This window comes from Halichoerus grypus, chromosome 10 (assembly GCF_964656455.1).
Source record: "Halichoerus grypus chromosome 10, mHalGry1.hap1.1, whole genome shotgun sequence".
Lineage (NCBI taxonomy): Eukaryota > Metazoa > Chordata > Mammalia > Carnivora > Phocidae > Halichoerus > Halichoerus grypus.
Window position 1 is genome coordinate 74,303,072 of NC_135721.1, and position 21,332 is coordinate 74,324,403.

A 21,332-nucleotide genomic window follows, 5' to 3' on the forward strand; every position below is an offset into this window, starting at 1 on the left:
TTAAGCAACTGCCTTCGGCTCAGGTCATGATCCTGGAGTCCCGGGATCGAGTCCCGCATCGGGCTCCCTGCTCAGCAGGGAGTCTGCTTCTCCCTCTGACCCTACCCCCTCTCATGCTCTCTCTCTCAAATAAATAAATAAAAATATTAAAAAAAAAAAAAAATCTCCTACAAGAAAAGAGATACAAGAGGAGCAGCATGGGAAGCTCTAATGGAAGCAGTCTTTAGGTTCCAAGGAAAATGGTTCGGAAAATACTGGACTGACAAAAACACAGAACATTTGACTAGATATGTTTTTTCCCTAAAAACCTGTAATTTTTTTTACCAAAAAAAAGATGATCACAAATAAATTACTCTAGATTATATCTGGGATATGATCAAATTGAATGACTTTTTTATAATGGGAAACATAAATAAATAATTGAAATAGGACCAAAAATGTAAAATTATTGAGGGATGTTTATTGGCGGGTATTACATCAAAGTGAAAGACTAGAAACCACCTAAATGTCCCCAAATAGGGGACTGGTTAAATTATTATGACAATCCTTAAATGGAGTAACATGCAGCTATTAGGAATGATGATATAGGAACATACTTACCGACATGGTAAAACATTTATAATAGATTAGCATAACCCTGTTTTCAATTTTTAAAATATCTTTTCCTGCTTCTTTGAGATCTACATACATACATACACATACCCATAAATAGATTGAGAGAGAGGCAGAGAAACACATACACAAAAATAAACAGATCCAGAGGGATATCACTAAGCTAATAGTGAATGTTTCTAGGTGATGGATTTGCTGGTTATTCATTTATTTATTTTTAAAGATTTTATTTATTTATTTGAGAGAGAGAGAGCATGAGCAGGGGCAAAGGGCAAAGGGAGAAACAGACTCCCCATTGAGCAGGGAGCCCGCCGTGTGCTGGATCCCAGGATCCCAGGATCCCAGGATCATGACTTGAGCCAAAGGCAGACACTACGTCATTCCCCTACCTCATCTCATCACCTGGGCATTTTATCATCTCATATCATCACAAGAAGGGTGAGTACAGTACAGTAAGATATTTTGAGTGAGAGAAAGACCACATTCAACTTGTATTATATTGTTGTAATTGTTCTATTTGTAGTTATTGTTGTTAATCTCTTACTATGCCTAATTCATAAATTAAATTTTTTCATAGGTATACTCTGTCAGTACTATCTGCAGTTTCAGATAGCCACTGGGGGTCTTGGAACAGAGCCCTTGCAGACAGGGGGAGACTACTGTACCTAAAAACTAATGTATTCTATGTGTAAGAAAGCATAGAATCAGAATGAATGTATTTTATTTATTTATTTTTTTATTTTTTTATTTTTTTAAAGATTTTATTTATTTATTTGAGAGAGAGAATGAGATAGAGCATGAGAGGGTCAGAGGGAGAAGCAGACTCCCTGCCGAGCAGGGAGCCCGATGTGGGACTCGATCCCGGGACTCCAGGATCATGACCTGAGCCGAAGGCAGTCACTTAACCAACTGAGCCACCCAGGCGCCCAGAATGAATGTATTTTAGAATTGGAAGGAATCTTCGATATAATTAGCCAATTTTCTCAAATTCTTATGGTTCTATAGTGTTGATTTAAATTCTGATTGTAATTTCATATAAATGTATAGTACTAGTTGGTGGCAATTCCAAGTAAACAAACTCTACTCCGGGCACTGAAATAAACTTTTAGACTATCATTAAAATACAATCCAAATTTTTAAAAATCACTAGTGAACTATTGCCCTCTGCGAGTGGGTCCACAGACTCCTAGTTTTCCTGGTTCAATAAACACTGACCTAATACAAGTTCACTCAGAGACTATCAAAATGAATCCTATCTTTCCTCCCATTACCTCAGTGACACTGGAAGTCTTTTTCTCTGACCCATATCCCTGGAGCTCTAACTCCATAATCCTCTATGCATCCCTTCTCTTCTTCCAAAATCTTTCCACTCTATAGCTCCAGCTCCATGATTAGCAAACTCCCCAGTAACCTCAACTTCTTCTTCAGAATGTTCTCTCCAACTGTTGGCCTTACCTAAAATATGGTTGCCTCCGGACCACTTCCTCTGCAATCTTGTTAAAGAAGGCTAGTCTTTTCTACCACCCTATGTACTTCAGGGCTCTCCTTGCTCCCCAATGCCACCTTAATTATTTTTTTAAAGATTTATTTGAGAGAGAGAGAAACAGAGACAGGGAGGGAGTGTGAGCGTGAGTGGGCGGAGGGGCAGAGGGAGAGAATCCTCAGGCAGACTCCCCCGAGCACGGAACTGACACAGGATCCATCCCACAACCCATGAGATCATGACCTGAGCTGAAACCAAGAGTCGGATGTCCAACTGACTGAGCCACCCACGTGCCTCCCACCCCCACCACCTTTAAATAATTATTCTACTTCCCTCCTTTTGCAAAAGTCTTAGAGGCTTGTCCTAGTCTACTGTGATGGTTGTTGGCCATCTCCTCTAGCTCACAGTCTCCCTTTCTCTCTCAGCTACTGTCATTAGTCTTGTTAACTTCACACCCACGTAGGCATGGGCAACCCACCTAACACGCTGACCTCTCAGTGCCTTTGCCTCCTCACAGAGACACTTTCCTTCACTCTACTTCTACCATATATCACTTCCAAGGTTACATCTTGAATCATTTCACCACTGGAAACTACACTATTTCCAAAATCACACATGCAAACACATTCTCCAACTACTTCTTTAGGAACACTCTGTTACCCACAGTAACAACTCTTTGGCCTTAGTAAAAGGCCTCAAAAGTCCATTGACCCATCAACATTCCTCCTTCTCCATCAGCTCCCTCCTACCTCCACATCTCTCCTTTTCCGTCTTGCAGTCCATAGTTTATCATTACAATTACCCTTGCAAGTATCACCCCCTCCCTAAGCTTTCTAGCTCTGTACTGCACCCACTTGGCAAAAACCAACTGTGGTAACCTCAATCACCTCCCCTTCTCCTCCATGCTTGTACCCGTGCGAGTGAGTGATGACGGAGAAAAATTATACATGCTGTGCAGAATGGTGTCACCTAAATTCTTAATCCCCATCATCAAAACGGCAGTCAGCAATGACGGGCAAGTCACATTTGTCTAGTATGTTCTCTCTCCCATGTGTTGTAACTGCTATTTCATACATTTTTCTTGATTCTCTCCTCAGAATACCCACTTGACCCTCTTCACCTGAATTACTCTCTTTCCTTACTTCCTGCTCTTCAAGCTCTGGACATCACCCTCTCTTAAGGAGGCTTTCCCAGTCTTCCAGCCTCTTGGGCTGAGTTAAGAGCCCTTGTTTCCATCATAGCATTTGTTTCCTGCAATGTTGTACAAGCACTAACACCTACGTTCCTGCACAGCAGAGTACATGTCTTTCATTTCTGTTTGCCCAGAGTCGGGCAGGATGCCTGGCACATAGAAGATGTCCCACAGATGTCTGCTGAATGGATGAATAAAAGTACGGGAAAGAGAGAGAGAAGGCAGTGAGGCAGTTGGTTTCTTTGGTAAAGGGTGATTACTATCAGCTGAACAATAGAAACATTAATTGCTTGCTTCTCTTTATTTTTCAAAATTTTGTTCTGCATAAAGCACACAATCAGATACTTTAAAGAACAATATCCTCAAAAGTTCCACCTATGTCAAAAGAGTTTGCCAATCTTCAAAAGCAAAATTAGTTTTGATTTGCATAAATGAAAATACCCAGCTTGAATATGCCACATTCTACTATTGAAAAAAAAGGGTGGCTTCACAAACAACAAATAAAACATGAATGGGCTCTCACAACAACAAAGTCTAGAACAACTGTTACAGAGAGTGACTAGTGGGGGTGCTGGTGGGACACTTCAGGTGTGAGCATTTGTGTGCTGGTGTCAGTAACTATTAGGATAAGCCACCTTAAAGATATGGAAGTAGCTTCTTCTCTATACAGAATATTTTCTGTAATAGAAATTTACTTGTACCATAAGACTATTAATAGTTATTTACTCATTTTTTTTTTAAATCCATGTATGTATCTATATGGCAGCAAGTAGGAAATTGGAAAAGTACTGTATCCAATGCAGAAATCACTCTCCTCACAACAGTAAACTCATGAGACCACATAAATTCCAGCATCTTGGATCTGCAAGCCTCGACCTTTTTCAGAGAGTGTCACCAGGAGTTCTGCCTTCCTGGCAAGAACTGCTGTGGGTCAAGGAAAGCCGCATGAACACATGATACATCTGTTCTTGCTCTGTATGGCCACTTCCAAAACCTTTTTGTCTCCTTGGCTAAATAAAACAGAAACTTACAATGAGTGGGGAGAGGTCTCTTCCTACCAATCAGTCATCCTGGGGATTGGCTGCTATATTTCCCCCATGCTTTCCACAGTAGCAAATAACCCTGTGACAAATATCATTCACATAAAAAAAAAAAATATCGGGCGCCTGGGTGGCTCAGTCGTTAAGTGTCTGCCTTCAGCTCAGGTCATGATCCCAGGGTCCTGGGATCGAGCCCCACATCGGGCTCCCTGCTCTGCGGGAAGCCTGCTTCTTCCTCTCCCACTCCCCCTGCTTGTGTTCCTGCTCTCGCTATGTCTCTCTCTGTCAAACAAATAAAATCTTAAAAAAAAAAAAAAAAAAAAAAGTTTAAAAAAAAAAATATCATTCACATAATCCAATTACTCCTTAAATAATAATCCTAAAAGTAAAGTAACTGAATCCAAAATATGAATATTAAAATACTGACTTATTAACTTAGATGCTTTAGATATTTATTTACTAATTTATTTTTCCTGACTTACTTAAATGAACCCTGGCTTTTATGCTCAAATGAAGTAGAAGACCTGAATGTTTTCAAATTATGAAATAAAGAACTCGAAACATTTTTTAAAAATTTTGTTTACTCCTAATTTTCCTAGATCAATAAGTACTTTCTAATTCCTGCTAAATATGGTATTAGCTAAGCACAAAGTTAGTTTACCAACTTCAAATTCAATGGCTCCATAACCATGAATTTGAGTAAAATGTCTAAATATTATTTTTAAAAATGCAGTTATAACATTAGACAATAAAAATTATTTCATATTAAAATTCATCTGAATATTTTTCAATCACATGTTTCAGTCAGAATGTTCATACGGTAATCAAAATTATTTCTTTTTTTATTTTATTTTAGTTATTTATTTGAGAGAGAGACAGGGAGAGCGGCAGGTAGAGGGAGAGGGAGAAGCAGGCTCCCCGCTGAGCAGAGAGCCCGATGTGGGGCTCGATCCCAGGACTCTGGGATCATGACCTGAGCTGAAGGCAGACGCTCAACTGACTGAGCCACCCAGGCGCCCCCAAAATTATTTCTTAATTAACTTCCTCCTTACGGTGCACAATTCTTAAGTCCTCAAGTGACATAATGTGGTATTCCACGTGAAATCAGCTGTTGATCTGAAGGGTATGCTACATATATCAACCCAAGGATTTTAGCTGAATTCTCCTAATTGTGTGGTGATAAATGACATTACTAGAGCCAGAGATGACAAACCAATTTTATCTCAAGTGCCAACACCTTCCTGGAATGCTACGGGTTAGATGTCATCTTCAGGCTCAGTAGAAAAGGGTGCCGTGATCACTAAGATGTGTGTGGAAGATGTGTAACTAGTATCTGCTCTCTCTTAAGAAACCCCAGGAAGCATCTTCTCACAACCAGATTATATACTGTGGAAAACTGGAGAAAGAAAAATTTAGAAGTCATTTCCTTCCCACTTTTCTACCTAGAGGATGAGGTCTGGGATGAGAACAGAAGCTCTGGGAAATAAAAGGTTAGTCAGTTTTCTGGCCCATACCCTAAGGTACTGAATGATTTATCACTTGGTAGGAGAGGAAACCTATGTCAAGAGGATGATAAGACTATGCCTAGAGACTTGACAATCTAAATCAGGGTGGAGAGACACTTGGGTGGCTCAGGTGGTTAAGTGGCTGCTTTCGGCTCAGGTCATGATCTCAGGGTCCTGGGATCGAGCCCGGTGTCAGGCTCCCTGCTCAGTAGGGGGTCTGCTTCTCCCTCTCTCTGCCCCCCACCCATGCTCTCTCTCTAATAAATGAATAAAATCTTTAAAAAAAAAATCAGAGTGGAGAAAATGAGAGAAAAATGCCCACATAAATTGAGATGTCATTGGATATGACATTAAGAAAAATTTTAAGACAATAATGGAAAAGGGTCCAAGTAATCACAAGAGGAAACAGCTGAGACAAGTCCTGGAAAGAATATTTACAGCGACAGATACACAACAGTGCAGGTAATAATAAGTGCAGTATTATCACAGGGAAGCAAAACGACCTCATATGAATTACCAAAACTTGTGGCATGAGACTTATGAGTAAAATATATTGGTGTAAAGGAATAAAGAGAGACAGAAGGGGAGAGAAAATACAGCACACTTTGTGTATTTATATGGAAATTTACAAACATGCAAGAAGAATGCATTTGGATGAAAATAAACAAAGAGCAGAACAGATGTAATCTTGTCATGGTAATTAGACTGTTACCTGACTGTATTAATATATGGTATCTCATGTACACATCTCTATTGGGATACAGATAAAGTCTAATAGCGAAGAGGATACCAACGATTCAAAAAAGTGCTCACATCACTTTGAATTCAGTTTTCTGTCACTCCTAAAGGAAACAATCCAGACTCAAACAGAAACTAGGATCAGAGAGAGGTTAAGTGACTCATTCTAAGGTAGGATTCTATACCCAGATAAACATTCAACCCAGAGTGAGAGAAAATAAAGGAATTTTTAGACATGCAGGGTCTCCTAAGTTTTACTTCCCATGTAATGCTTTCCCAGGAAACTACAAGAGAATGTGCTCCATCAAGGTAAGTGAGTAAACCAAGAACAGGGAAGACACAGGATCCAGGAAACTTAAGTTCCAACTCAAGAAAGAGGCAAAGGGAATTCCCAAGACGCTGGGGAAGGATGGTAACTGCAGCCGCTCGTGTGAACCACAGTACAGACTGGCACAGTGGGTTAAAAGGTGGCAGGACTCTGGCTGGAGAGGGGAACTTTCAGATGATCTGATACAACTGCCTAGATGAAGATTATATTGAATGCCTGTTGGGGATTGTGGAATCAGCTTCAAGGATGGTCCCGAATGATCCCCCTTGCTGGTGGTATTCACACCCAGGTGTGGTCCCTTACACTGTACCAGAGTTGGTCTTTGTGATCAATAGCTTATGGCAGAAGTGATGACACGTCACTTTCCAAGATTAGGTTATAAAAGGCTGCAGCTTCTATCCGGGGCACCTGTTCTCTTTTGGATCTCTTGCTCTGGGGGAAGCAAGCTGCCATGTTGTAAGCAGCCCTACGGAGAGGCATATATGTGAAGAATTGAAGCCTGGCCAACGGTCATCAAGGAACTGAGGCCTCTTGCCAGCAACCATTTCAACAAGCTTAGAAACTGATTCTCCAGTTTAGTTGAGCTGTTTAATGACTTTAGTCCCAGATGACATCTTGACTACAACTTCATGAAAGACCCTGAGCCAGAACCACATAACTAAGCTGCTCTCAGATTCCTGGCCCTCATAAACTAGGTGAGATAATGTTTGCTGTTTTAAAAGCTGTTATGTTGGGGTGCCTGGGTGGCTCAGTCGTTAAGCGTCTGCCTTCGGCTCAGGTCATGATCCCAGGGTCCTGGGATCGAGCCCCACATCGGGCTCCCTGCTCCGCGGGAAGCCTGCTTCTTCTCCCTCTCCCTCTGCTGCTCCCCCCTGCTTGTGTTCCCTCTCGTGCTGTGTCTTTCTGTCAAATAAATAAATAAAATCTTAAAAAAAAAAAAAAGCTATGTTTTAATTTATTATTAAGTAGCAACAAATAACTAATGCATATAAAAACTAAGGTACATACACATCAAAGCTAAGCAAATAAAAAAACAAGGCATTTAAAAAATTCTGAAAAAGTTACTCAAGAAAAAAAAAGTAGGGGCGCCTTGGTGGCTCAGTTGGTTGAGCATCCAACTCTCGATTTTGGCTCAAGTCAGGATTTCGGGGTCATGAGACTGAGCTGCACGTCGGGCTCTGTGCTGGGTGTGGAGTCCGCTTGAGATTGTCTTTCTCCCTATCCCTCTGCCCCTCCCTCTGACTGTGCACACACACTCTAATAAATAAAATCTTTAAAAACAAAACAAAAAAAGAGGGGCGCCTGGGTGACTTAGTTGGTTAAGTGTCTGACTTCAGCTTGGATCATGGTCTCAGGGTCATCTCCAGGACCCTCTCCAGGGTCCTCTCTCTCAAATAAACAAACAAAACTTTAAAAAAAAAAAACAAAAAAAACAGGGGCGCCTGGGTGGCTCAGTCGGTTAAGCATCTGCCTTCGGCTCGGGTCATGATCCCAGGGTCCTGGGATCGAGCCCCACACCGGGCTCTCTGCTCAGTGGGAAGCCTGCTTCTCTCTCTCCTTCTGCTGCTCCCCCTGCTCCCCCTACTTGTGCTCGCACTCTCTCTGTCAAATAAATAAATAAAATCTTAAAAGAAAGAAAAAGAAAGTAATCCATTTGGCTCAGCAGCAAATAAGTTTTAGAAATAATAAATTAACATACTGATTTAGTCCCAAATTATAACAACAACTATGTTGCAGATGGGGGCTAGAAGTGAGTGTTTAAAAGAAACAACTAGGGGCACCTGACTGGCTCAGTCAGTAGAGCATGCAACGCTTGATCTCCGGGTCGTGAGTTCAAGCCCCATGTTGGATGTAGAGATTACTTAAAAATAAAAATAAATCATAAAAAAAGACCTAGAATTAAATACTCTTCTACTATTATCAGAAATTCAACAGATAATGTCTAACATTTTAAGTCTAAATATAGCCTATAAGCTATTTCATAGATAAAGAAGTAAATTATTTAAAAAAAAAAAACAGTAAAAACTATTAAAAAGGCTGCTTTAAGGAGAGGCCCTGAACAATGTGGAGAGGTTCGGTGATTTACTTTATGCACCTTTTAAACCACGTATGTGAATCACTTTAATAAAAGTAATGAAAAGTACAAACAGACTGTAACAAAGGGCCCGATCTAAGAAAATTAAGGACAAAACAGCATATATGAAAAAGACAGATCTCAAGCTCAACCTTAGTGAACAGGGTTATGCGATTACTAGAATTCTCCTGAGAATTACATATTAGTATAATTCCAGTTGAGAGTTACTAAAATCATGACAGAAAATCCGTGACTGATATGGAATCCATGACACAGAAGGCATGACCAAAAGAAATGAAGATATTAAAGCTGAAACAGACTCAGGGAGACAAGTGGTTGCCATTAATTATTTGAAGGGCAATTTTAAAATATCTGAAGGTTTAAAAAGCAGAAGAAAAATCAGACCTACTCCTATACTGTTTCAAGTCAGAATTAGGACCAAGAATTAGGACCTTGGAATTAGGAATACCAAGTATTTGTATATTTTTACAGGTCAGAATTAGGAACATTGGAAGTTACAATGAAACGCAGGTTTTCTTGTAACTAGAAATTAAGGAAAATGGAACAAGGCTGCCTTGTGGAAGACAACTCCCCCATTGCTAGAGATAGTCAACCATAAACTATACGACCACTGTTTATAGTGGCTCTTACTTAACCTTTTTGAAGGTGCTAGAATGCTGGGGGAACCTAATTTCCCATAAAAACACACTGATACACAATCACACACAATTCTGCATACATTTCTAGAGTTCATCAGCCCTGAGACGTACCTCCATTGACCCGAGTAGAAGGCTAGAGTATCTACAGGTTTCCTTCAGTTTCTGCGACTCTAGTTAAAATAAGTGAAGGGTAAATGTATCATACTGTATCCGGTCCATGTTTCTGTTACCTATATGCGTGTTTCAGCTGTACAAGTTACCAGAACTATGGCCATCGGATTAGCATTTACGGTGCTTTGGGGAAAGAGGACTCTTCCTCCAGGTGGTCTAATTTGAAACAAGTGCTCCTCCGGGCTGCTGTGGCCCACGTCAGAGCACACCACTTGCCAACAGAAGTGCCCAGGCTGGATGTTAGTCCCCACTTACCCATGCACAGGACACCTTCATACAAGGCACAACCAGCTCCAAGGTAACCAGCAGGCCAGAGACTGGTTATCTGGCTGAAGAGCTGAAGTATCCAAATTTTTACCAAAGTATTACAATGAACTTTACCGTTGGTTGTTAAATCATCATAACACTTGGGGGAAAAAAGTAGGAAAAATGTGCATTACCCCATTTTTACTTCCAATGAAGAAAACAGATTTTTCTCCAATTTCAAGTCCATCACCTTCACTTCCACTACTTCGTTTTTCCACTTCAGCTTTTGCGATTTCCCAGAGAGTTTCACTAGGAGAGGCAGAAAAATAAAATTTAGAGAATCAAAGGGAATCCTTTCCAATATTTATTTCAAGCTCAGAGAAATTTTATTTCAGTTAAATTTATAAAACAAATCAACATTATTTCCTGGGGGACAATAAGCTGATAAAACCTCTGAGGATTAGTCATTTTCTTTGTCCTGGTTCATAGAAGGAAGCTGAAAATGATAAGCAGAGCCTTTGTCGCTAGGATTTGAGGCTGCCTTATTTTGGGACTTCCAGCCAAGGTTGAAAGCTGTCTGGGTTAGTTTCTCAGACATGTACATGAATGTTCAAAGAATTTTGGAAATCTACAACTTGAAAACCACCAACATCTAGGAAAATGGGGAGCATGTAAAACCAGCATACCAAATAATCTTTGTTTTCTGAAATTTTTCTTTTTTGTTTTTAAATTATAATTCTGGCTCAAGATTCCCTGTTTTAATATATAAAATATAATGAAAGAAAAAAATAATCTAAAACCACATTTTGAAAATCATCTTCCCATTCATCTCTCTACAAACATATGTATTTTTTCACAAATAAGATTATACCTTTTTTTTTAAATTAAAGCCAAAATGAAAAATGGAGTATTGAACTAAAAAAAAATACAGACAAGATTTGATGTGTTCCAAGCATGAATCTGCTACTTTCTACATATACCAACTTGGGCAAATTATCCAACCTCTCTGGATTCTTCATTCCTTTATTAATTCAACAAATATTTATTGAGCAGCTAATATATGAAAGCTTCTGTGCTCTTCCCCAGGCTCACTTCTGTTTCTTCTATAAAATGCCAATAAAGAAGAATACCAACCTTGTAAGATTATCATGATTGGTTGTCAAAATGTGGTAATTCATTTCATTTAGGGCTTGACCTAAATATAATTATCTAAAATTATTGAGAGCTTATAATAATTATTCAAGAAACAGGGATGAAGAAAGGGGCTATAAAAGACCAATAGAGGTGTCCCTAAATGTCTGCACTAAAATGTATGCACTTATTTCACAGGTGAACTCCCTGAAAGTCAGTCCAGGTCTGTCTGCTCTTCATTCACACACCATTCTTTCAAAACGTGATTATCTGCTTTCCAAGCTCCCAGCAGAGGAGAGCAGGAGGTGCCCCTGGTGGAAATTTGTAACTATAACCATGTGCAACCAATTATCCCACGATGGGAAGTAAGCTGACAATTTTTCACATTAAGGTTCGTAAACTCAACAGAGATCAGGCCATGATCCACAAGGTGAGAAAAACAGATTTATCCTGCTCTGGACTCCAGAACCCCTCTCTGTTCCTGACCTCCTTATAAGTTGTTCAGAGAAGGTTCAGGTGTGATCTTGAGAGCAGGAAATTAAAACTGACATCACAGAACTGAAGAGCTAAAATATATTTTACAGGCCCCCCTTTAAACGCCATCTTACACTTTTCACATAGCTTTCCCAAGTTTCCCTCATTTATTGTTGTCCTGAAACCCTGCACCAAGAAGGGAGATGCGGAGAACTCTGAGGAGGTGGCTTTGTGGTCTAATTCACTGCCTGAACCCCTGCTTCTAGAACATTCCTTGGCCTGCAAGAAATTTTTACTTAATAAGTGAACGGTTGGAGTTTAATGATCTTTCAAAATCTTAGTTTTCTACCCGGGGAACTTTTCTACCTGCTTGTGACTGAATCCATATGCTCAAGGGTAGTTCCTAGGGATCCTTGACCATCCAGACAGCGGTTGCAAGCAAAAAAGATTCACAATTTTCTTCCACAGGCAGGACCTCCTAGGCTCCTCTCCCTAAATACACCCCCAGCGGCCCTCCCTCCCCTGCTCCTTCCAGGCTGGGGTGGGAAAGAGAGGAAAGGCAGACTCTCGAGGGGAGCATAAACCGGGGGCAAGCAAGGCTGCGGGGGATACCTGGGCATCGTGGCTCGACAGCCCCAGCGTCGTGGGCTCAGCGTTTGGGGCCAGCTTAAAATCAGGACGCCAGCGAGCTCCGAGACCTGCCGGATTGTGCGGACTCTTGGGTTGCCATGGGAGCGACGTCACAGGCTGCGTTGCGTGCGACAGAGAGCATCATGGGAAATGTAGTTCTCAGCGTTCCTTTTCAATTCTTGCTCAATGCCTCATCCTCTATGTGAGAGAACGAGGTGAGCCGTCTGACAGACCTGGAACCTAAAAGCTCTGGGCTGGAAGTGTTCTTTTACTTAAAAAGTATTCTACTAGGGGGTACCTGGGTGGCTCAGTCGTTAAGCGTCTGCCTTCGGCTCAGGTCATGATCCCCGGGTCCTGGGATCAAGCCCCGAGCCCCCGCATCGGGCTCCCTGCTCCTGGGGAAGCCTGCTTCTCCCTCTCCCACGCCCCCTGCTTGTGTTCCCTCTCTCGCTGTCTCTCTCTCTGTCAAATAAATAAAATCTAAAAAAAAAAAAAAAAAAGTATTCTACCGAGTACCAGACTATATGGCAGGGATGTCTGCTCTCTCTTTTCAGTCACTTTTCTCTCCCCGCCAGCGACACTTGGGAATGGAGGGTGAAACAAACTCCTGAGCTGTATTCTAGTGATTTACTAGAGGAAAAGAATATTTGTGATTTTGGTATTTTCCAACTTTATGCTTGTTTAGTTCTTTCTGGGTTTATGCAATAGCACATCATTTATTAAGTTAATAAAGCAAACGCATCTCCATGATACTTCATTTACTTTATCTCCGAATCAATAGCAAACATTGAGTTATTACTATACGCACGAGCGCTATGCAGAGTATGGAATGAAGAGGTAAGACAAGATCTCTGCTCTTGAGAAGGATGCACACAACTAAAAGAAAGCCAGTGCTATAAGCTATTGTAGAGAGGTATAAAAAAATCACATCATAAGAATAAGTAATTATGCCAAAGAGGGTTGAAACCTTCAGGGCAGTGACGGTATTTGATCTATTTTGAATGCTCGGTAGACCTAGCCTCTCTGGCCCAAGATGTTTTGAATATTGAAGGAGATACTCTCCTTACACCCTTTTGCCGTTTGGCTTGGTGTAATGGTGTGATGTTCAAGAAGGTGGGCTTTAGATGGACTTAGATTTCGGTTCTGACTCAGCCACACTGGCTAAGTTGCCATATTGCCACAGTGGATAAATCATTCAGTATCTCCAAGCCTCAGTATCTGATCATGTAAAGCAGGGGAAATTTATGAATTTGAAATGAAATAAATATATGTAAAACATAAATTATGTGTGCCTGACACATTATAAGTGCTTCATGCTTGTTATTATCATGTTGTATGCTACCGATCAGCAACTTTGAACAAAGAAACACAAAGATCACATTCCTGGAAATGAAGCAAAAAAAATTTTTTAAGGAACAAAAAAAAGCATTCACGACATAAAATCTTTGGGATCAAAATCCTCCCAACACCTAGGTGCATTCTGAAGACATAACAGACTACAGTTGCACATAGAAAGGGATGTAAAAGGAGTGCAGTTCAATAGAGAGAGGATGATCGCAAGGGAGGTTGGTACATCTGCCATTGAATCAGCATCTATATCTTGGAGCTAGCCTGCCTATAAGTTCACAAACTGGTGTGGGACAGAGTGTAATGAATTATAATAATTTGAGTTCTGGAACTTTGGAAGCCCTTTGTATGTTAATTAGGAAGCCCTGTTGATATGAATAACAAAAGTGGCAGCTAACATTTTGCCATTTACTTGCTATGTGCCAGGCACACTACTAACATCTTAAAGGTATAATTGTTTGGATAACTGGGATAGAAGGTTGAAGAAAGAAGCCTGGTAACAAGGAAGGTAAAAGTTGTCTGGCTGGGCCCTGGTCACCAGCATTGGTTCAGAGGTGAATCAGGGGATTCTGCTGATCTCATTGAGCAGATGAGTTCCCTTTTCTACCCTTATGCCTCCTGAGGCTTCATATTTGGACAAAGTGACCTTCCCGGGTAGATGAAAATTGTTCTTAAGGTAGGAATATATAAAGATTTGAGCTCCCCTACTGGATGACCCCTAAAAGACTCAAGGATTTCAATGGTGGTAATAGAGAAGAAGACAATTTTATGATGCTTGCTGGGTGGAATAAACAACAGTGCAGAAGAATACAGATGTGTGCAGAGTGTATTTGGGGAATTGTGAATGGTTAAGGTGCAAGCATATAAAGTGTCTGGTGTGACTATGGTGGGAGAGCAAACTGGGCAGGTTGATTGGGCTTCGTTGAAGGATCTTGCAGCCTGGATTTTACTGTGCTGGTTGTAAAAAACGAAGCATGATTTTAAAATAGGGGTGCTCCAAGACTGGACCTGAGTTCCAGTGAGATAATTTTTTGCAGCTGTGTGAAGGATGTTTTGGAGTCTGGAAGTCCATATGGAGGCTATTAACAATAGCCCAGACAGTGACAGAGTTTTCACATTTTTCCCCTTGTTTTCAAAGTTATATAAGCTTATTGTAGAAAAAAAATAGTGTATGGAAAAAATGAAGAGGGTAAAAGAAGCACACCCCAGAAGCAATACCTATTAAACATTTTGGTGTATTTCATTCTAATCTGTCCTCTTACAGTTGAGATTTTACTGTAAAGTTAATTAACATTCTGATTTTAACATGTATTTCTCATCTCAATTTTTATTTATTTATTTTTTTTTTTTTAAAGATTTTATTTATTTATTTGAGACAGAGAGAATGAGAGAGAGAGAGCACGTGGGAGGGGGGAGGGTCAGAGGGAGAAGCAGGCTCCCTGCTCGGCAGGGAGCCCGATGCGGGACTCGATCCAGGGACTCCAGGATCATGACCTGAGCCGAAGGCAGTCGCTTAACCAACTGAGCCACCCAGGCGCCCTCTCATCTCAATTTTTAAAAATCCATCGTAAACATAACTTTGATGGCTGCATAATATTCCACTATACAGGGTTCTCATAATTTACTTAAGCATTCTCCTCATATTGAGCTTTTTTTATTTTTATTTTTTGAGAGAGAGGGAGAGCACACATGCTGCACAAGGCAGTGGGGGGAGGGGTCAGGTGGGGGAATCTTAAGCTGGCTCCCTGCTCAGCATAGAGCTGGACTTGGGCTCGATCTCACGACCCCGAGTTCATGACCTGAGCCGAAATCAACAGTCAGATGCTTAACCAATGTGCCACCCAGGTGCCCCTCATATTGAGCATTTGAAGTGGTTCAGAGTAAACACCGGAGTTGGGCCCCGTAGAGTCTTTCTCTGGGATTTTTTAAAACTAGAATTGGGAAGCTCAAGTCATTCCCCCTCTGGAGGAAATTGGCATGTTTTCTGCTGAATGAAGCTGTTTTGTTGATAAATTCCTTATCTATCCTGGATATTAACCCCTTTATCAGATACATGACTTGCGATTATTTTCTCCCATTCTACAGGTTGCCTTTCCACTTTGTTTCTTTTGATGTGCGGAAGTTGTGAAGTTTGGAGTTGTCCCATTTGTCTATTTTTTTTTTTTTTACTTTGTTGCCTGTGCTTTTGAAGAGTTGTCGATTTAATAAAGCCACCAATATAATCTGCCTTCTGAAAGGGATCCCAACCCCCACTCACCCATCCCTCCCATTGATTAGATTATGTTAGCAAAGTGCTGGAAGGAAGGGTACCCTGTATTCAAGTGCTGTGGTGAACATTTGAGTCTTGTTCTGGAGTTATTTGCTAATAGATGTTACCCTAGTAAGCAAGTTTTTGTTTCTTGACTATTACTGGACCTAAAAATACTTATAAAGCATACAGTGAAGATTTCAGATTGACATTGATTATAAATATGCCTCCAGAATCACTGTGACTATGTTTGATATAGGCAAAATTAAGTTCAACAGGTAAAATTATGGTGTAGAGCAAGTGTGTATTTCATTTCCTCACCCCAGCTTCTGTCCAGGTCCATCCATCTCTTCTTTGCAGGAGCCACCTTCCCACTTAAGTGCCCAAGAGAAGCGTGAATCTTGGTCCCACTGGGATAAGGATGAATCTTACTTCATGTTAATATCCATGTGTGGACTTTACCTTAATTTGGAGTTGTTTCTTTTTTTTTAAAGATTTTATTTATTTGAGAGAGAGTGCTTGTGCACGAGTGGGGGGAGGGGCAGAGACTGAGGGAGAAGCAGACTCCCTGATGAGCAGACAGCCGGACAGGATCCCAGGATCCTGAGATCATGACCTGAGCTGAAGGCAAACGCTTCACCAATTGAGTCACCAAGGCGCCCCTTAATTTGGAGTTTAAAGTTACTCTTGTAGCAGTAAAATCCCTTTCTTCTTTCAGGGAAAAGAGAACAGGGAAAAACAAGAGGAGATACCATTTCTCCATGAACCCGTTAGCAGAAAAGCTTCTCCACCCTGTTATTCCTGCTTCTTACTGCTCTTCCCTCAGTCCCCACATTCCTGGAGCCTTTGATCTGCAGGAATCAGTCCAGAGACTCTGCATTGGGGAAGTCCAAATTCCATGGCAGCTAGGGGGTAGGTGGACAGGTGAAATGTGTTCTTGGCAACCCAGGAACACTTAAAGTCTTTGTCTAGCGAAATATGATTATCTGTGGTGGTTAATTCTTCAGGATTATACTACAGTACGATTGGGTAAGTGCATTGTTCTAGGAACCCAGCCACTATGTGTTTTTTCCTTTGGGAAAAATTTCCAAACAATCAATTAATAAGCACATTTTCGAACAAAGACTCTATAAGTTGTGATTAACTTTTCTTGTAAATTGAGAGTTAAATTCATTTCCAAGCTAGGACACTATTTGACTTTAAGGACACACGCATAAAAAAATCCAGAACATTTAAAATAAATTTTTAGAACACAGTCCATCAACTCACCTGCATGAAATAAGCTACTTATGGAACTTATATGAAATCATGGGAGAACCCCATGATTTATACATATTGTATATGTGTCAATATGCATACATACATCTTAAAATTACAATTTGCCAAAACGGTTTCCTTTTATATGGATAAAACAAAGCAACACTGAAGACAAAGCATGAATGCAAGAGAAGGAGGTAATAACTACCATTTTCACTAGTAGTACACCTCAGCTTTGACAATGAAAATATTAGGTACTTCCTGAAGATTGTTCAAAAGATAATGCTCAAAATGGGTTTTGTAAATCATTTATTATGATTGAAAGGGAAGAAAATGATAGGAGACAAATATTACAATTAAACATGTAACAATTATTCTCTTGTAACCAATCATAATAACATACTTTGAATTTTTTAAATGGCTATATAAGTAATTTCCCAGAAAATAAAATTTTCACATCATGAGTTAGAGAAAATTGATTTCTTTCCATCAAAATATTTTATCTCTGTTCTATCAAAAATAAATGCCAAGTATAAGGTACACCGTTTAAGCTAAGCCTTCACTACTTGTTCAAATGAGAAGATTTGGAGGGGGGTGTGCTTACCAGATGGTGAACTAACTACTACCTTAGAATAAAGCCCTCACACATAGGTAAACCGTGCCATGCCTCTGGCTCACCAACTAATGAGTATTGGACACTTTTCTGGGAACTAAGAAACTGTTGTATCCCAGCCAAAATACTCCTGAGAGTCATTCCAAACTGGTAACCAGTTTATTCTCAAAAACCAACTTGCTTATGCAGTGAGTGGTTGTGGCTCAAAAGATTTAGGGGAAACAGTAAATGGAAATCTACTTCTATGGGGTTTTTTGACCTTCTTTTGGTCATTACCAATAAAGCAAAATCTTAGGTAAGCACTGTATTTCTTGGCTCTGTCCTTTCTAAGGATGCTAATGTGAGATGGAATTATTTTTAAAAGGCTTAGCGTGACAACAGTACATTGCCATAGGGTGAAAGCAGCAAAGAAGAAAATATGAAGGCTCTGCCAACAAATAAATTCAGCAGCTAACATTTTTTTTTCAAATTGGTTAAAAAAAAGTACCACACACAGAGTGATAAATATATGTGCAAAAAATAAATACAAATATCCTATACATAAATAAAATTAAGTATACTCATGATTACTATTGCAATTAAACAGTTTTACAATATAATTTTCATGTCTTATCACAGTTTCATTTTTATCATGAATACTAATTACTTTGTTTTGTCACATACTGGAATGAACTGACCACTGTGTAACCTAGCAAAGTAATACATTTCTAGACTCACTCAACTAAAATTTTACCTCCTTTGACAGAAGATTTTTCTTTTAAAAAATATTTTGAGAATTTATGTTAAAACTATAATGAAAAAGGCCTATATGAGGGCAAAATATAAGAATTGTCTTTGCTTTCAAAGATATTATTTAACAAAATAAGGTCAAGATGACTCAGCACCAAATGCAATGAAATGTGGGCAATATTCCAGTGAACTCGGGCTATCCAGTAATAGCTCAGGGATGTGGGGAATCACTGTCTTGTTTTTTTTTTTAAAGATTTTTTTTTTTAAACATTTTATTCTATTTATTTATTTATTTGAGAGAGAGAGTGAGAGAGAGAGCACAAGAGGGAGTAGGGTCAGAGGGAGAAGCAGACTCCCCGCCGAGAAGGGAGCCCGATGCGGGGCTCGATCCCTGGACTCCGGGATCATGACCTGAGCCGAAGGCAGTCGCTTAACCGACTGAGCCACCCAGGTGCCCCCACTGTCTTGTTTTAAACTTTACACTCCAGTGATCTGAAAAGGTGATGGAGTATACTTTCTAATACCACACAGGAGGTTCTGGTTACCTAACTCCCATTTTCTCACCATGATTCATAGTGCCAGATTTACTGCACTTGCTCTAAAAATTTACCCCTCTACAGCATCCTGCGGCTGTTTCTGACACTGTATTCTCTACTTCTTTCCAAACACCATATCATTAATTAAAAGCACATTTAATTACAGTACTCGATTTTTTGGCAGTGAGCCTTTCCAAATAATCAACTGGTTTGCCACATGAGAGTTTGGAATCTCCCTTTGCCAGAATATGTTTTTTAAAAAGACAAAAAAAAAAAAAAAGAAAAATGCCATATTGCATGATGTGTCTGCTGGCAAGGGACAAAGGAGGTGGGGGAAAATGATGAATTCGAACCCAGTTAGTCTAAGAGAAAGTCAGCATGTGGGCACATCTTGTGTTTATGTTTTATTAGTCGTATTCATTTGAATATTTAAGAATCAAATAAAAGAAAGACACCCCGCATTTTTAAAGTTTGGAATCCCAGTGTGTGGGTGCCATGCTGCCTGGGTGTAAATGAACTTATTTGTAGCTGATGCAGCCATCGCCCGGAGGATGGGAGTGCATGTTCAGGCTCCAGAGCTTTCAGAGTAAAGTGGGTCCTTTAGTCGGTCTGCTACTAGACAGAAGGGGCTGGCTTCCCACTGCCCTGGCTTCCGGTCCCCGCGTCTGGGCTGAGAGCAGCGCTGGAGCAGAGAGGTGGTGAAAGGTTGCCTTTTGCTGATGGAAGTTGTTTATGTAACTGGCGATCAAAAGAGTGATTTCAAGAATCTAAAACAAGGAAAATAGAATTGTTAGTGCTCCGGAGAAGTTCTCAGCACGTCCAGACCTGGCCACAGGTGGTCTCCATTTGCAAGTGCCCAGGCTTCCAGAATCCCCTTCTCTCTCCGGATCCGTGAAGTGCTTACGTGTTCAACACCATCAAGGCACTGACATATTTTCCAGCTGCTTCAGCCAGAAAAAAGAGTGGGTCTTAAAAAACAATCAAATTTAGTGGCAAATATTAAAAAATGTGATGATAGTGCAAGTCTATCAATTATCTTAAAGCCACATCTGTGTATAAATGAGTTGAGAAATTCAGCACATTATATCAACTTTTTATTTAAACTAAATACAAAGTCCTGAGTATGTCTCAACTTCTGCACTTACTGGTTAACTGCCTTCACTTGAATGTCTGCCATTTAAAAAGAAAGTTTCAGATTCTAAAAAGGTAGTCTTTTTTAGTTGACATTTTTAAGACAAAGTTTTAGGAAACTCAGGTTCTCATTCTTTTTACTAAAACTGGAATTACATACTAAAATGTAGCCCTTGTATTTATTGTTTTTGCTTACAGACATTAAAACTACAAAGAACAAGTAACGTCTCAATTATAAAACCTTACTCTTCTCACTAATGAGTCCATAACCTGAATTACCCCACGTAAATAAGATAATGTGTATAAAGCACCTGGCAACAACTTATATCAAGACCACTTATTTTGAACCTTCTATATACCAGGCACTGGGCTAAAGCATTTAACAATCCCATCATTTAATTCTTAAGCCAAAAAAAGTAGGTAGCATTATATAATTTTTTAGGTGAAGAAACCAAAGTTTAGCAAGATCAGGTAAGCCAGAATTTGGACCCAGAACTGTTTGATTACAAGTAAATCTGTTTTCCCATCTGCAACGTAGTTTTTGCACAATAAATATTTAGCATGAAAAAAACTAGTATAAAAAAGTTAGTAGAAAGGCTTGTACTCACCTTGGGTTTTGCCATGGCAAAAAGTAATTTCTCTGTTGGTTTGTCCTTTGAATGTGTATTGTTAATGACTATCATAAAATCATCTTGATGACCTCCAAAGGTCATTAGACTCTTGTACACATAGCTGACTATTAACCTCTTCAAAGAGAAGAAAAAGTTAATATCTTATATACTTTTTACTTTCAAAGAAAGATGAGAAATGATTAATAACATATTTCCATTAAAATGCTGATATTAATGAAACTAATGTAACATTATGTGTTATCTATACTTAACTAAAAAAGAAAAATGCTGTTATTAGTTATATATAATAAAAAATTATTTTCTAATATAAAATCTTAAGATTCAAAATAGATAGTAATGTACCAGTTTTATGTAGGCATCATTTACCTTTATAATTAAAATACAGTTTGATTCTGATACTAATAACTCAATGTGGAAAAAAAACAGAAAATACAAAAAGAAAATAAAAAGCACCTATATTCCAGCATCCAGTGGAAAACCACAGTTAATACTTTGTATATGTCCTTTAAGATCTCTCTCTATATGTATCTATATTAGGTTGAACCATATGAAACTG

General features: G+C 39.6%; 2 protein-coding genes across 4 annotated transcripts in view; both read right to left on the minus strand.

Annotated features, from left to right (window-relative positions):
- Positions 1–12,398, minus strand: part of DYNC2LI1 (dynein cytoplasmic 2 light intermediate chain 1) — a 44,947-nt gene extending 32,549 nt beyond the window's left edge. For both annotated transcript variants that reach the window (XM_036073710.2, XM_078056615.1), the window contains exons 1-2: positions 12,266–12,398; positions 10,243–10,357 (exon numbers count right to left, since the gene is read on the minus strand). In XM_036073710.2, coding sequence (XP_035929603.2) covers positions 10,243–10,357; positions 12,266–12,273 — 123 coding nt within the window. In that variant the 5' untranslated portion in view covers positions 12,274–12,398. The remainder of the gene's footprint in view (positions 1–10,242; positions 10,358–12,265) is intronic.
- Positions 12,399–17,427: 5,029 nt separating this feature from the next.
- Positions 17,428–21,332, minus strand: part of PLEKHH2 (pleckstrin homology, MyTH4 and FERM domain containing H2) — a 104,630-nt gene continuing 100,725 nt past the window's right edge. For both annotated transcript variants that reach the window (XM_036073708.2, XM_036073707.2), the window contains 2 exons: positions 20,753–20,890; positions 17,428–19,780 (listed from right to left, as the gene is read on the minus strand). In XM_036073708.2, coding sequence (XP_035929601.1) covers positions 19,595–19,780; positions 20,753–20,890 — 324 coding nt within the window. In that variant the 3' untranslated portion in view covers positions 17,428–19,594. The remainder of the gene's footprint in view (positions 19,781–20,752; positions 20,891–21,332) is intronic.